Source organism: Anguilla rostrata, chromosome 3 (assembly GCF_018555375.3).
Source record: "Anguilla rostrata isolate EN2019 chromosome 3, ASM1855537v3, whole genome shotgun sequence".
NCBI lineage: Eukaryota > Metazoa > Chordata > Actinopteri > Anguilliformes > Anguillidae > Anguilla > Anguilla rostrata.
This window is the reverse complement of record NC_057935.1, coordinates 25080644-25098823: the sequence shown is the minus strand read 5'-3', so window position 1 is coordinate 25098823 and position 18180 is coordinate 25080644. Positions and strand designations below refer to the sequence as shown.

Sequence of the window (18180 nt, the reverse complement as noted above, 5' to 3'; positions counted from 1 at the left end):
TGTGTGTACAGGATCAACTGGTGTGTGTGTGCGTGTGTGCGCATCTCTCCCCTTTAGTGATATATGACTACTGACGTTCCACATCTGACACCGATCCTCAAATGCGCTCAGATCCCAATCCACTCTGTCTTTCTTCTTTTTGCTTGGGATTCCTCCATAAAAGAAGAGGGTGTGTGAATGTCAGGCAAGAGGGGAGGGTAGGAGGGAGAACACAGACAGAGGGAGGGAGTAGAAGCTCACACACACCACCAGTGCGTGTGTGTGAGTGTGTGTGCGTAGATGTGTGCAAGAGAAAGGGGGGGGGAGAGAGAGAGTGAGGGAAAGAGAAAGGCTGAGAGCTGGGGCATAAAGGCAATTGTTGTGGCGGAAACTGCTCTGGTTAATGCTGTAAGGCTCGATAGCGGGATTACTTCAGTTCTACAGCCCAGAAGAAGGTAAGCGTTAACCAAGCTTTAAAGATGACCCAAGTGAACTGTTATTATTTTTCAGAGGATCACCGGCTAGTGCTGAATCAGATTGAATAAGAGAAACTATTGTAGAGGCTTTGTGTTTGAATGGCTTGTGATGTGACACGTGATTTGCCATCACACATAATTTCACGTATTTAGGAAACTTCCATCTTCATCGGGGATAAATACAAGATTAAATCAGGGAGATGATGTCTACGTTTATTTAATTTAATTGAATGTTTGAATAAGTTTATCTGGATCATGTTTAATATCAGAATTATATTTTTTTCATGAATGTACACATATCCGTGTGCAATCTACAATGTAGTTGTCCAATGGGTTTGAGGGCAAAATATTAAACCAAACATTATAGTTAATTGATATTATGAAAAAACATCACATACAGAAATGTATTTATCTCACAAAAAGCCTTTTGGTTAACACTGAGTAATTATAATTTGACACAAACAGACAGATTTTAATCTGAGTGGGTAATATATTTTGGGTTAATCGCATGTACAGATGATGGTGGGTGTGTGGAATGCGTTCTGTGGTAGGTGAAGTTGTGAGGTGGGCGCTAGTTTGTTTCTCACCAGCAAGAATGTCTAGAGTATGCTTTGCTGTAACTGGACCCCCATGAAAAGAATTTTGGGAATATCATTTAATCTTTCGGAGAGGGGGAAGAGGAAGAGACGTAGGGAGAAGAGGGAGGGGTACGATATCCAAGGATGTGACATCTGGTTACCTGTACCCCAGTGAGCAAAAGCCAGAATCTAGACATCTAGAGGGGTGGAATTCTAGGCTGAGAGATGTTTTGACAGAAACAGACTAGGTTAAACTGAATATAGCTGGCTACGTCCTAGTCGGCTAGAAAACATTCACTTTATAACCATATTCATCCAGGTTTTCACCCGAATGCCTAAACTATGTTTCCAAATTTTCACCTCAAAAATGTTAACTGGGACATATCTGTTCATCACTCATCTATGATCTCATCTTTAAGATTGTGCTGTTGATTATGCAGCGGAGAGAACTTGTCAACAGGAAAATGTCACTTCTTCCCTTTCTAAAACGACCAGCAGCTTTTAAACAGGTTCAGAATGATGTTTAACTTACTGGTGTCAATAAGTTTATGTAAAAAGGAAGCACAAAAATTAAAAAAATGTTCATCATCAGGAAAAATATTCTGAAGGGGGTTTAAAAAAAACAATAACCACATTCTGAAAAGATCCACATTCAACAATTCTAGCTAAAGAAATTCAAATAATCTGGCACACTGCCTTAATCAGTGAGAGGGTGTTTTGTGCTGATGGCAGTCTCACATACCAAATCACATACCTTTCAGTGTACAGGCGTACAGGTGTACAGGCTAATTAGAAGGCAAATGCCAATCATGCCAATCAGAAAAAAAAACTAAATATTACATTTCTATTAAAAATGTTTTTGAGTGCAGTGGGCATAATGTATTTATAACAACCTCAGAAGAATAAACATGGAAGAAAGTGGAGAAGGATTAAACAGTACAATGAGACAGAATCTACAATCGCCATGGTCCCTGTTATGGCATCTTCGGCCCCCCCAAAGAGAGACAGAAAAACGGAAGGACGGATTGCCCACCGGAGGGGGACCGAATGCCCTCCTCTATCCCTGGAGCGCAAATTGCAAAGCTAACATTAGCTTAGCCCCAGGGCTCTGTGCAGGCAGCTGCCATTGGTCCCCATTGGCTGCCCTCAAATCCCACATGTTAGTCTGAGCTTTATCAGGGGGTGTGGATATATTTAGTGGCAGGCTTAGCCACACTGTGAGGTTTGAGGGGGGGGAGGGGATGGGTGGCGTCAAAGTGTAGTGGCAGTGCCCCATTCCGGCATTGGCATGCCGCTCGGAAGTCTGGGGTAGGTGGGAGGAGGGTTGGGGGAACGTGTGGCCCCTGCAGGAATCTGACCTTTGATTTATTAAAAGCTGGTGAAACAATGGGGGGTGGGGGTGGGGGGGGGTGGTTTAAATGAACAGAAACAATGACATCATACCCCTCATCCCGCCCACCCCCCCTCCACACACACACACACACACACAGGACTGGCAGATACATCGGCGTGACAACGGTGATTACATGCCGCCAAAGTGCTGTAAAAATCCCCCTGGCCAGTGGCACTGTTGTCAAGGGATCTGGGCCTAGTTGATGGGACACAGCCTGCAACAACTGGCAAATCAGCTGCCCCCTGGCGAGACAGGCTGCCTCCTTCTAAAGCGGATTGATGTCCCTGCTATAAGAGCTTCAAACAATTGCTCAACACGTAAATATACACAAACGTGCACATACAGTCACATTTACATTTGCACATACACACACACACACACACACACAGGGAGCAAAAGCCAGAATCTAGATGTCTAGAGGGGTGGGAAGCTAGGATGAGAGATGTTTTGACATAAACAGGCTACGTTAACCCCAATTTAGCTCAGGTTCTACTCAGATATTACTTGGCTATGCACTGGTTGGCTAGAAAACTCTCACTTTTCAACCAAATGTTTCCGGGTATTCACCTGAATGATTCGATGGCATTTCACCAAATTTTCACTGACTTTTCACCACAAAAATGTTCACTCAGCAGACACATACACCTTCCTGCACACACGTTCATATGCATGCATACACACAAACACACACACACACACAGAAATGTATACACAGGCAAACACGTAAGTACACGCACACACAGACACATGCATGAGCACACACACACACATGCACACAGAGGTACACGTGCATGCATTCTGGGGCCAGGCAGTTTACAGCAGCTTATGTTGTCATTTTAAAGATAGCTTCCATGTCTGTGAAAAGCCTGGGGCGGTGCAGACTGTAAGAGAACAAACATATGTACTTCATAAAGGTCCCGGACATAAGGAATGACAACTCACACACTTACTTTTGATTCTGTGATAGTTTTACTTTTCCATTAAATAAGCACAGCCTTATAGAAATACACTGCAATATATTGTCAATATTTGGAAAAATACAAACATATTTCACAGCAGTGAAATATCTAAAAGTGGTAATAATTTATATATTTGCCCATATATAGTGAACTGTTGCAATATCTTGATTGTTTATATATATATACGGTATACATACAATCGATATGCATTCAATTTCTGAAAGAGTAGAGAGAAAGCAATCTGTAGATGCTCCTAATATGCTACCTTCAAGACAAGGGAAAGTGTGGCTCTGGAAACCTGGAGTTTCTACATTGTATTACATATTAGTATCACAGTGTCACACCTTTGTACTGTAATTATGATTTTTATAAGAGAAACATTTTGGTTGCTCCTATAAAAACATAAAATTAAGTTTATTCATTTTGAAGATGGAAAACACTTGCCTAAACAGCTTTCAATAGTCATAGCTAACAGAGAAATATGTCAACTTGGTTCATACCTGCCCTCAGGTATTGTAATGTGTTTTGACTCAAGTCCAACATTGTTCAGCCAAAGAACTTGGATTGGTTATACTGCTTTGTCAGAACTGGGGAAGTTTGTTGTATTGTGTTGGAGGGAATAAGTCACTGGCATGCTTTACTGGTGTGAAGTCCTCTGTTAATTTGTTTGTATTGGCATTGCTTTTTCCCTTGCCGAATACTGTTTTTCTGTAAAACGGTTACTCATGTCATACTTCAAAATTTACACCTCTTGTGATGCTAGGTTAGGAGATCATGTCTTGGATGCAACACCTCTGAGGGCTTTTCAGGGGACACCATGCCGTTGCTGTCCACTTTCTATGAGCTCATCTTGGCCTCTTTCACTTGGCCAGAAGTTCCTTTCGCAGTGGCCCAGCCAGTATGCCTGTGTTTTAGCTTTAGAGCCTTTTGTTGTTTATTCTCTTCATGAAGAAGACCTATTCATGCTAAAAGTGATATTGAATCACCTGAAAGAAAAATGAAAAGAATTCCTTCCCCACTCCAAAAAGCCCAGCAGTCTCTGTGCCTGCTGAAGGCATGTGCTGCAGCAGGTTGGGTGTGGGGCGGAGAGCGTTGCACGCTAATCAAAGGCGCAAGGGGGGTGAGGGGGTTGTGCCGGCTGAGGGTGGGTGGGGGGGGGGTGAGGGGGGTTTAGGGCAGGGAGCCTTGTGGCTCCAACCTGTAGCTGCTCTTGAATTTCAGGAATTTCGCAATCCTAATGGCGCAGACAGCCAGGCCCCTCTCAGGTCCTCCGCCAGTCTGAGCGGATCAGGCATGCTAAAAAAACAAAGCGCCATGCCACCCGCCATCGTTCATGCGTGGTTCGTTTTTCCTGGGCTTGTCTGCTGCATGTCCAGGCCCCCCTCAAGCTGAGGTGCCTATGATTGAGGGACCATGGCCAAGCTGCTCTGGAGGGCTCTGGAACATCCAACACAAACATTGTCACATTCTTTTGGTTGATTATTTGTCAGGCCTTCTAAGCTATGCAGATGGGCAAACTGTGGTTGCACACTGTTGATCTTCAATCAAACATCAAGCAACCTTGGATTTAGAAGGCCTTTATGCCAAATCTCATTTTAATGACACAAGCGCAACGAATGAACGATGATGAAGAAACCAATTTCTTAAATGAAGCAAAAGAGGCAAAAAGAAACATTACTTGCTGCATGCTTGGGTTTCAGAAAGCTCCAGCCATGATTGCTTTGGTCAGTGCCAGAGTTTGACTTTGGTTACTGCTATTAAATCACTCTCTGATTCATGACATTTTAATACATTGACTCAAGTTGCGGCATTGCTTGTCTGCAGAATGCCTCCAATTAAATGTAGGTTGATCCATTCCTTGCATGTTGTTTTTGGCCATGGCTGTAATTATAAGACTGCTAATGAAGATTAATTAAGGGAAGCTGAATGGCTGAGTAGCACCCCTCCGCTGGGCTCGGGTTGCATTTGAATTCCATGACAGTGTGCGGTACTACTCAAACAATCCAACAAACAAACCTTTTGTTCAAAAACAAGCCAGCGCAAATCGTACCAGGATTAAGGAAAAGAAACAAAGTTGTTGTCTCAGATGTGATACTGATAGAAGAGGCAGCTGCTTTTGTGGCCACAGCAGGCGTTATTAATCTGCAAGGGACTGTGGGATGGGTCTGGAGCCGGCGGTGGGGGTGGGGGGGCTGCTGTAGGCGACAGTGGTCTTCCTGGGCCAACAGCAATTCCACGGGCTCAGCTGACCTCGTTGGCATGCCTGGTTGTGCTGTGATGTCACTCACTGTGATTCTGTGGCACTAGCTGGACCATACTTTGGGATAATGGGACTTAAATCAATGGTTCTTGAATAAAAAATCTTTTTGCAACCCTGTGTTTTTCATGAGGGGGCTATTATACTATTCTCTCATCAGCCAAGACACATTTTAATAATTATTATCTCTATACGACAGTACTGAAACATGAAAGTTAGACAGTATATACACGACTGTATATGTCCCCAGGACATATAAAAGAGAGGCCACAGGACAGTAAATGTCCATTGGTCAATTTACAAAAGGACAACAAAGCAGCCCCTGTTTTTAATGTTTTGCACCCATTGTTACACCACACACGCACTCTAATCTGGTAAAATACTTAAGGGAATATTTATTTTCATAATAAAATGAATACTCTCCTTTCGAGCAAGAGGAATGGCCAGGTTAAATGTTTCCCTCTCATGAAAAACTATAAAGAAATAAACTGGGTGGAAAGGTTTAAATTAACCTTGCATATTTGTATTTTCAGGACAAATTGCGAAATTCATGCATTTTTAAAGGAAGAAAAATGAAAGTCAAAGTTGAACAAAATGCAGTATACTTTTTAAAATAAATGATCATTTCCTCTCTTTGAACCCGGTCAGTTCCTGTTCTGGGGTCCAGTTTCACCCAGTCTCAAGACCAAAACTTCTGGCCTTTATTCCCAGTGGTGTAAAAGGTTATTAGCAACGTTGCTTCAGCGGATTCTACTGCTGCATGCAAAATATTTTCTTAACACGGATACCATTGTCAGGAGGAAAATAAAGCTGAATAAAAAATAGAAGAATTATGTAAATAAAAAAATGTGCTCCACCTGGCAGCTGATTCGTTGTCATGAGAGAACTTGTTCAGAGACCTATTCCTTTTTATGAAAAATTAATTCCTGGGGAAATGCTTTGCTCCAGGCTGTTTATTAATGTATTGGATTTCTCCTCAGTGTATTAAAAAACATAGCTTTTTTTGCTTTGAGATTGTTAGAATAACAGCATTGCCAGCATGCCTAATACATCATGGCCCACGTGTTCCTGGTTGAAGACAAGGGAGCCGTCTTCTTGAAGGACTGGCAGCAGTGTAGAGGACTGTCCCAGGTCCTATGCTGCCAATCCTCTCTCTGGAAATAAATTTCTCCTCAAAAAAATACCAGCTGCTATTATAAACCTGTTAGCTAAAGAGGACAAAATGGAATTTATATTATTATTGGTATTAAAATCCCACCTTTTCGATGGTGCAAGTCAGGCTGTCACACTCCAGACGTTAGAGGCAGTGATTTCTGCTGGTTTTTGGTGTGTTTCAACACTTAAGAGTGTAATTTAAGTCAGCGGTTGGCTAAACAGTCCACATTCTTTAATTCCAAGGTTATTTTATCTGCTGACTGAAAGTAAACCACAAAAAGCAGCAGAGGTCGTGGCCCTCCAGGACTGGGGTTTGAGATCCCTGCTGTAGGTGGGAAGGTATGAAGAGTTGTCTGTGTTCACCCCCCCCCCCCCCCCACCCCCGTTAACCTGACTTCATTACTCCCCTGCAGAGCCAGAGGAGAGGGATGGAGATTCCCACTGAGGGCACTCAAAACGCCTCCTGGTTTATCAGTCTCACCCACAGACCTGAGAGGAGAGCTCAGCACGACTTCATCTAAAGAAGGAGTACATCTGTGAGTTGTCTGAACCTCCTTTTGGACACTGTCAACCTCCGTTCCATCCAGGGGTCAAAATGAGGAATTGCAGCCCTCTGGGCAAACCTGGAATGGTGCTTTTACTGGTCACCTGCCCCCTGCTGGCCATGCTGCAAGGTGCAACCAGTAAAGCTGAGAGTGGCCATCTTGGAGACACTGACCCGGACAGGTGCATGAGGCACCATTTTGTGGAGACCATCACCCACCCCATCTACAAGTGCAACTCTAAGGTACTGTGAGTCACCATCAACACCACTACAACAAGTTGACCTTAACTTATATATCAAACGTTAACTACATCACAGGTGTGCATAAATACTAGAATTGTATTCTAGTTCCACAAACGTTTTGTCTCTATTGATGAGAGTGACAGAAGGATATGCTTTACACACCTGTATCATGGACAATGGTGCCCTTGGAGTATGGCTGTTGTATGGGTAAAAGACAGAGCGTTTGTTTAGTTCGTATCTGTCATTACATGTTTGCATTTCTGTGTTTGCTGCACATTCCAATAGATTCCAGTACAAAACAAACATAAGATCAGGGGATGCTAAAACATTTTGTGCTGTGAACACCAACCCTACCTGCTTAGGTTCAACTCTTCTGTCAACATCCCCGCTGATATGTGGCTTGTTCTAATCCAGAGGAAATAAAGTCCATTTATCTTTTCTCCTAATGCATTCCCATTGAGATTAATTCTCACTCCACACCATGACTGGAACACATGTTCTATGGTTCCCCGAGTATCACTAACATCACAACAATTCTGCAGGACATACCTCACTTACTAGTGAATTACCTCTGAAACAATGCTATGCTCTACCTCAACCTGTCCACTAATGAAATGTTTGCAAAAGACAAGCCAAGTTCTCCAGGCAAATTCCAAGACATATAAAACACATGTTTTTCACGTGTTTACTTTTGTCCATCGATTCTAATGATCACGAGTTCTGCTTCCAGAAACAATTTGGCAGGTCCCACACAGGATGCAACCCAAAATAAGCCCTGCTCTGAAAGTCGAGATGTCTCCATGGCGATCTGGGTTCTCCCAGCTCTCCAAGGTGTGAGCCCAGCTAATTTGTCTCTTTTGTCATTCGAACAATAGCGTGCTTGAATCAGGCTCACTAAAAAAGGGAACGCTTCCAGTTTTGGAGGAGGATGGATGTGTGAACGCTAGCTGGACATAGCCCTGGATCACCAGTAGACCCGTCAGTTTGGGAGACAATTCACAGGCAGTGGCGTTTGTTTCCAAGACTCCTGCTGTCCCACTAAGCAGGAGGCTCATAGTCAAAGAGGACTACTTCTCTCCACACAATGTCATCCCAAAAGGAGTTGACAAAGGATACACCCCCATACTGACAGAACCCATCCCCATTTCACAAGTTCAGCGTCATCTACCCAGTAACATGCATAGCAATGACTGGCTGGGGACACCACGTGCAAAATGTGATGCTGGCTCCCATTGGCTCTTATCATTTAGTAAGAAGAAGCCTAAACTAATAAAGGCTGCGGTCCATTAGTTATGCTTGCACTGTTAAGTATCCACACTAGTTGGAGAAGGACACATGTAGTTTGTCTGGGCTCCTGATAGGGTAAAGTGAGTTGTTTATGCAGGAGATACACATGTCCTGCCGACAAAATCCCTCCCTCCCTGTACGATTCTTAGGCCAGCTGTGTTACCCTGCTGTGCTGTCAATCACAATCTGCACTGGTATTGTTCAGATTGGATGCCAGACTGTGGGGCCCATCCACTCAATCTGTTATCACGTTTTTTTAAAGCTCTGCCTCTGTGTCCTCTGTTCCATGTCGGGAGAGAGTGGACAAAGCGCAGGAATTGCAGCCTTACCATGTGTACCATGTGTACTTGTATACATGGCTTGCTGCTTAGATTGCATTGAAACACTGATTTTACGTGAGGTCTGTTACATGCAATATTTGTCGTAGGAACTGTTGGGGGGGCTTCCATGTGAGTTTCCATACACCACCCCGCTATGTGCTCCACCTGCACACAAGTGCTCCCGCCTATAAATAGAGCCCCCCAGCTACATCTGCTGCCCAGCTGTTGTTGCCCTGCCATGTTCTCCTGCATCTCCATCTCCCCACCAACCCTGCTGCCACAAGTGAGGGAGGGTAACAGAGAGAGAGAGAGAGACAGAGAAGAAAAGAAAGACCCAGATAGTCAGCGACTTCGGCCCAGATCTGCACCGATTCTGGCCCGAAGTCTGCACAGCTGGGCCGGACTCGGCGCAGATCTGGCCTGGAGTCGCTGGCTATGTGGGGAGAAAGCACATGAGAAAGGCACAGATACTTATTAACCCCTTCGCACAAGCCCCCTAGTGGTCGGCATGCCAGCGTGCCCAGATTACTGAACTCAGACATTCAGTGCTACTGCAACCAAAGTACGAGTTAAAAACAGAAACGCGTTGTTTTAGTTTCATAAGTAGACGATACACGACAACTATGCCAAATACAGAGTTTCGCAGCGCCACCATTGTCGCTCTGGTCATTCATTTAACACCCCCCCATCCCTGCAGTCTCGTCTACAATTACACCCCCCACCCATGACATAATCGACAATGTTGTCTTTTTTGGCAATCATAAAAATATTCGTATTCGCTAAAAAAAATCGTATTCCCTCATAGCAGCAAGATAAATCTGACACTAGCCCTAAGATATGCCAATACAGCAGTGAAAATGCTGCTCACTGAATAACAAAATAAACGAGAAAAAGTTTTTTAAAATGATACCATGTCATTCTACAGTCAATATCTGCGACTAAGTATTGAATAAATATACAACCTTACCATTGGTTTTACGCGTAGAGATGTCCCTTTTGAGACTGAGTGGTCATACATTGTCTTGGACAATCTGTTTGTGAAATATACGCGCATTTGAGATGCCTGGGTACCTTCTGAAATAGCTGTGCGTAATACCACACATGTTGTTTACGGCGTTGTCGCCCTTTTTAGTACAGTCTGGCGTGATTGACAAATCATTTATTCAGTAGGTGAGAGTATAAGCTTTCTAACGATGTATAACATGTCTAATTTTGCTTTAGCATTTTTTAGGTCAGCGTATCTGAATTTTTTTTTATCATCGCTTACGCATTCACTCTGTGGTAGCAGTAAAAGACGTTGCTCCTAACGAAATGTGGTCAACGATTTTTCGTAATTTCTCGGAAAATACTATTATTATCATTGAGGACTTCTGGGCATAGCTAAGCCATATGTTTGCTGATAGACCTAGCTGACATTGTTTTCTGTAGCAAAACAGAAGCAAATAGAAAAGTATCATTTATTTACTGTCTCTGTCTCCATCTACTAAACATAAGATTTCATCATTGCTATATAAGTATTACTACTGAAAATACTTTGGTTATATACGTTTTTTTTTTTTAATCGAGTGTCTTTAAATAGTGTTGTATTATATAATGTGGATATTTCACACTGTAATGTAAACGTTAGTTAGGAGTGTAATAGTTTTTGTGAAGCATGCGACAGTGATGACGTGAGAGTTGGAACACTGGCAAAAGGTGGTGGACTGTTGAAATTTGTTTTCATGTCATCTCATCCCCATACAAGAACACATAAGAGAGTACAGAGTATAAAAATACATACAAGAGTTAAAATACACATTTAGGTACTGTACCACATTCATAAGGGACTCATCAATGCCTTATAATAAACAAAAAACATTTTATTCATTTTTTGGAGAGATTTTGGATATGTTTCTGGACCCCTAGATATTTTAGACCACTGTACTGATGGAAAGCTTGTAATTCCCACTTGAAAATGATGCAACAGGTAGTTTCTTGAGGCAAAACAGTTGATTTGCAGTGAAATACGTGAATATGTTGTGATATACAGCAATGCATAATTTAGAAATTTTGGATAGATTTGGAGACTCTGGGTACACTGCTTAGTTTTTGCTTCATAAGTCTATAGTAGTTCTACATATCCACCCTTAAATTTTATGAACTTGTGGTCAAGACGTTTTTTATCCAGCACATGTATAGTTTAACCTGCTGTATATATGCAATTTCTCAGTATTTCATTGCAAACTAAAAAAGTGCAAATTAATTTTAGATTTTTTGTCTAGACAATTGCATTTGTGGCACTTCATTGCTTCCAAAATTATGAATATAAACTAATCTGTGTTAGTATTGTATTGTACATTGTGCTTCATTTAAGCCATTTTTCATGTGCGCTAAGGGGTTAACCTTTATTTATACAGGGATGCATGCTCTTTTGCAACAACACCCTGTGATTGCCCCCTGTGATTCAAACCCAGGACCTTCTTGCCATGAGGTGACAGTGCTATCCAATGCACCACTGTGCTGCCCCAAAAAAGATGTAGTGTTATATACCTCGCTGTATAGCTATAGCTTTGTGCCTACCTCAGTAAGGCTTTCTAATGAAACAACAGAGAAGCAAATGTTTTTATTGCACTGAACTACATTGAATCCACTTGAGACTGAAAAGATAATTTAATTGTGAATGGCATAAACTGTGCTGATATTTTTAATAGTCATAATAGTCACGTTTGATTTTTACTATTTACTTTTAAATTGAAAATCCAAAGAAACCTGTTTTTAATTATATCACTTACCAACACTGCCTGCTGATTTTAAAACATTTTTTATAAACTTAAATTGGTAACTACACATAGCTATTTTCATTAATTGATTATTTGATTGATATGGCTTGCTATATTTATTGATTCATTTCATAAAATATGAATTCATACAGGGCATAGCGACTGTCCAAGTTCACCATTTCAGCCAACTGTTTAAAATGTGTGTGTGTGTGTGTCAGAGGTGGAAAGTTCAGGGGTCACAAAATATAAGTCCTGCCATGTGTCTCTTTCACCGATGACCTCAGCCAGCTGATTTCACAAATTAGTTCTACCTCCTGGCTGAACAATTAGGTGGCAATTAACAAACCCAGGTGACTGGGACAAAATACTGGGGAGGGCTTTTAGTTTTTGAACCTCAGTTTTCTACCTCTTGTGTGTGTGTGTGTGTGCGTGCCCATGTGTGTGGGTGTGTGTGTGTGTTATGTCTCCAAATATTTTGATTGTCTATTATGCCTGTGAGCTTATTTGTGCTTTGGCAATGTAAGATTTCTATTGTCATGCCAATAGAGCTATTTTAATTAGAATTTGATGGAGGGGTGTGGGGTAAATGTCTGTAAATGTATTTACATAGTTTATTAGGCCTATAAATACATCTATGTTTTGAAATATAAGATTATGCTTATAATCTACAATACTTTGACATAAAAGAGGGAGAGTAGGAGATAAAGAGAATGAGGGACTGAGAGCGAGAGAGAGAGCTGACTCACTCTGGGACCCCACACGTCACAGATGTCACCGTCACCTTGCCTCTTCTCGCGGCGCACGCGTCTGACGTCTGGCTCTCTGGACGCGCCCGGCCCCCTAGTGCCGCTGTCCTGGCCCTCGGGGGATGAGATATGACCCCGCGCCCGCTCCCAGCAGCTGACGGACGCGGCTCATCGCTCCTTTTAACACAGCGCCCCCGGGACGCGGCGCCTGCCGCCTGCCCGTCACAACACCTTCTCATTCAGAGCCGGGGACAAGGCTTTTATCCGCATCTGTCCACCTGGGGAATACTGCACGTGTCCGTCCGCCCACACAGGAATATCTGGCCCGGTGGTCCTCTGAACTGTTCAACAAGATTCCTTTTGACGAGTCATTTCAACACCTTACACGTACTTTGTACTACACGTCTCGCATTATGGGATGATAAACTTTTAAAATGATCAGAATTGTTTATAGCGTACGTTTTATACACTTTATACTTCTACAATGCAATTCTCCAGCTGAAAGCTTTGATAGTCAGATTATGTTACCATGCCGATTTACACTGGATATTGTTTACATTTATATGGATATGTAGGCATTTAGCGGGGGGACGTCTCCAGGGTGACTGTCATGTTTTTACACATGGCTGGAAACTTTTCTGAAGCAATTCCATTCAAGTACCATGCTCAAGGGTACAAAGGCAGTGACCCTGGGAATCAAACCTGAGTTGCAAGCCCAGCTCCCTAACCCTTTTACTACTTGGCTGACCTTCATCAGCATCCCATGAAAAAATGACAGCGACAACGGCCGACACAAGTTTCCATGACTCAGCTTTCCCCTCCATATCCTAACCTTATAGCCATTATGAGCTAAAAGGCTAAACTGATCCCACACGTAGGTCAGCACTCTTCACTTTATGAATGTGTCTGAAGCTGTAGCCCAGTGAGCTGTCTGTGCTCAAGCCCAGCCTTCCCATCCCATAGCACTGTACATGTGCAAAGTTAGAGTGTGCACCACCCTGAGCTTTCCACCGGAACCTATCTGTTTCATCCGCTGATAAGGCTCACAACGGGGCCACAGGAAGTGCCTGCTCTGCTCACTGTGGGAACTTGCTCTACGTTGTGCACACATATCCTCACACAAAAATATTTATACATGACTAATTTTGGCTACGCATTAACTATGTGTTAACATTTTAATACTTGTGCTTTTATTTGTCAACCCTTGTGTTCTGTTTACTTATTAGCACTTATAAAACTGTTATCAAATATACCCAGGGCATTATTGGGATTTAAAGGTAGAAATAAAATTTCTTTATTACTCAATTCCAAACAGTATAAACAATATATATGATTAATGGTTGCCATTTACCTCCGCTAGATCACACTTAACAATGAAAGTGTCATTCATTTGTGATAACAATGTGATTTATATTTTAAAAATCCTCTATAATGAATGCATGGAGGGCATAAAACATGCTTATCTGTGGAAAATGTAAATGATGAAACACAGTTTTCATGCAATAGATTATATATATTATATTTATGTTTTACTCAGTATATTATATTCAGAGAAACCATATAAACAAACAGCCATAAAGCAAAACCCTAGCTGGATAGCTAGAGGTAACGTTACTTACAGGTCCAACAGAAAGTGAGCCAACTCCGCATCACATTTCATTCCCTTGGAGAACTTCAGCTGATGTCACCAAGGAAAAGAAATTCCAAGGTTAACTCCAGTTTGTGAATGAGCCCTATCTGGGCAATTACAGCAGCTAGCTAGCTAGCAACATAGACTCTGCTGATCCCAAACCACAGGCTCTGTAGCCACACATACCCCTTCCCACACAGAATAGAGCGCCATGTCCATAAGCATCCCAAATAGAATAACAAATACAGATAAAGGTGCCTAAATTCCATTGCCAGTGCATCATAGATATGGTTTAGCATGGTTATTTTAGAATATTTTCACAGTAAAAATCCTGCACAGTATGCCTTTAATTTAGGTATGGGTGCCATGTGTTTGAAAAGTGTAGCTGTAAAAATAATATTTTTAATGTTGCTCATTTATAAAACAATAAATAATATTTATTGTACATCTGTGCTAACAAAGTCAATGCCTTCTTAAAATATGCACAGTAATGATATATTGGATATTTCCTTGCTGTACTCTGATAGCATTTGGATTTTATTTCCCCTGTTTTGTAAGGGGCTGGGAGCTTATCCCACTATCATTTCTTATCTAGCAGTAATGACAGAAGGCTAAACATCAGATCAGTGTTAATTAAATATTTATTAAATTTGGAATGTTTTCACAATAAACTGTTAAATATCTTTGGAAATCGCAATCCCTTTATAATTACCTCAGAACACCGGGGATCAACAATAGTGGATTGCTTTTTCATGCTAGTTGTTTACAAAGAATTTACACATACATTTAAATACTGTACTCCATAATTTACTTATTATATTCTTTGTTTATTGCGGGAAATAATTACACAATGTGCCCAGATCAGTCTTTCAAAATAATGTCCCCCCTCTTGTATTCAGGAGATGTAAAATCTACATTTTAGTGTCTCAAACAACATTTTTAACATTGGCTACAAAATAAATTAGGAATAAGACATCTGTAGAATTTAAATAAATACTCTTATAATTATTATTCAGCATTAACCAAGTTTTATACTTCAAACAAGGGTCAGAATGTTCAGATATACATTTGCATAATTAATAGTGCAGCTAGTAGGGATGTAAATTAATAGGTGTACCTATTATCCTGTCGCTGGTAGGAGGTACATGCATTGCACTGCTCCTGGATATAGTCATAGCTCTTAATGTTTAATTTTACTTCCCAGTGACTAAGACTTCATCGATGGTGAGGGCCACGTTTGGCCCCAGGACCATCAACTTGATAGCTCTGCTGTATGGTACAGTGTTACAGGCTAGAAAGGATTGCAATGTTGGTTTAAATTGGTATACACTGAAAAACAGATAACCCTGCATGTGTCTGACATCCTCAGGTGGTCCTACTGTACTGTATAGTGCTGTAAATTAAGGATTGTACGTTCAGTTTTTTGATGCAGACTAAAAAGATTAATAATCCTGCATTCCTGTGGCACACCAATTCCAGTGCTTGGCAGTGCTGTGGGTTATTGAGGAATGTAAATCTACTTTGGGTATAAATTTAAGAGATTGATGATCTCTCGTTTCTCTGACACCTCCCCCCAACCCCCCACCCCCTAGATGGTCCTGCTGGCACGTTGCGAGGGCCAGTGCAGCCACACGTCCCGCTCCGACCCCCTCATCTCCTTCAGCTCGGTCCTGAAGCAGCCCTTCAAGAGCACCTGCTTCTGCTGCCGCCCCCACACCTCCAAGCTGAAGGCCGTACGGCTGCGCTGCTCCGGCGGGACCCGCATCACCGCCACCTACCGCTACATCCTGGCGTGCAGCTGCGAGGAGTGCAGCTGAGCCCTGAGGAGGGGGCGGGACTTCCTGTCCCCACAGGAAGTGCTGAATCCCAACACGGGAGGGACTCTTTTATGACTACCAGCAGTGGGGGGCAGGACTTCCTTTCCCAACAGGTAGTACCAAATCCTGACACGTAGGGACTTTTTCATGAAAGATGTAAAGAAAATATTACAAACTGACTAAACTCTGCCAGAGAGGGCGTCTGGACTTACTTGCCCAACAGTGCTCAATCTCAATAAAAAGGGTGCCCTTTTGCAGAAAATCTCTCTTTTTCAACAAAAAAAAATATTTAAAAAACTGGGAAAGAACGAGGGAAGTAACAAGGAGCTGAATACTCATAAAACCTAAATCAGAAACAGGACTCTGCCAGCAGTGCTAAAACAATGCAGGTCGTCAAACATCTATGACAATAAACTGCCCCCCCTTCAAACAGGATTTCCATTATATGCCAAAATACATGGAATATACAACCACACCTGTAGTGATGTTTGACATGCTCCATTGCTTTGGTCTGTGTAATTAAAAGATGGCTACAATATTGCAGGCTGAATACCTTTTGGAAGTACATCACGCCGGAATACTTTTATGCCATTCCTCTGTGTGGGCTACACGTTGCCCAAAGCGCGGCTCTGTGCATGGGACCTGCTAGCTCTGCAGGGTCAGGACTCCCGTTGCATTGCGGGTACTGGGCCCCTAAGGGACTGCACAAAGTGGCTATCTACAGTGCAAACAATGGAAAAGGACTATGGACCGCTAACTCCAGAAGGAACATATGACCAGTGTAATGTCTTGAATGTGCATTTCATTTACAGCTAATATTTTCATTGTCATTTTATTATTAATAATATTATTAGCTTTGTAATTATTGTTATTGGTATTTTTATTAATTTACCGATGGGACAGTCGCAGCAGAACTGTGATGTGAAGAGTTTTGACATGCTGGAGTGAGTTCTTTATTTCCTCTCAGGTGTGAGCCCCCATGATGAGTAGAGACCTGTTGAGGACACATCGGGGGGACTAGACCTTATCCATACCGTTTATACCAAGACATCACATAGAAAATCACTTCTGAACATTTGTGTTCCAAACTGTCAAATAAAGGCTTACAAATTGTGAGCCTTTACAAAAGAAAAGCTGTCAGGAGAGTTGAATTCAATTTGACAATTTGTCCTGCCAGTATGAACAAAGAGTGGTTCGAATTGTTTAAACGAGGTCTGCACATTTTCACTGAGATAATTGCGACCAATCAGAGTTCAGTTTGGTAGCGACACATGAATTCTAAAATGCCTCATTTGCCTTCTCTACTTTGAGACTGAATGTATACGCTAATAATTTAAAACATTGGACACATTGTCCACTGATAAGCACTGCAATTCCAGAAAAGGGTTTCATTTTATTTGCAGAATCCAAAAATCCAGACTCAATGTGAATCGGTTTTTGACAATAAACATTCTCCCTTTGTTTAAAGATTGAGCCCATTGTGTCTGCAGTCTTGTTAAATGCACTTACAGTTACTTTGCTACAATGTAGTTTTGAAATGGCATGTAATTTAGTCATCAGCTCATTTGAAAGCACGGCAGAACATACACATAATGCCTGTCAGATGCGACAAAGGGAAAGCATTCTGTGTTTTCATTCATCTCCTGACATGCAGTAAAGTGGCTCAGCATGAGTCATTTTGTTACATTGCCTTTTACCACTGTCATACAAAAACGCACAACAAGTCACATGGACACAACCGTGCACACACTTTCACTACCTTGCTTGTGGATTGCATACACAAAAAAGCACCCTTCTCTCCATTTTTTTTCTATTCCACTTCTTCAGCACCTCCCTTTCTACTGTGATTCCTCCATTCTTCATTTTTATAACCTTTAGGCACAAGATTCCAGGTTCTAGTAAAATTATATAGCCCACACAAAACACAAACACAAAACACCAAGCAAAATCAATATGATAACAGCATGAGTTTTCACAATGAAAGTCATTACCAAAATCATTCCCATTGAACATATAACCATATAGGAATTAGGTAAA

The 18180-nt window shown here is 41.9% G+C and overlaps 1 protein-coding gene across 1 annotated transcript; it reads left to right on the top strand.

The window, feature by feature from the left end:
• The first annotated feature begins 218 nt into the window (after positions 1-218).
• Positions 219-17616, top strand: LOC135250554 (norrin-like). Its single transcript, XM_064326971.1, has 3 exons — positions 219-434; positions 7211-7584; positions 15919-17616. The coding sequence occupies exons 2-3, from the start codon at positions 7393-7395 to the stop codon at positions 16141-16143; spliced, it is 417 nt and encodes a 138-aa protein (XP_064183041.1). The 5' UTR covers positions 219-434; positions 7211-7392; the 3' UTR covers positions 16144-17616.
• The last annotated feature ends 564 nt before the right edge of the window (positions 17617-18180 follow it).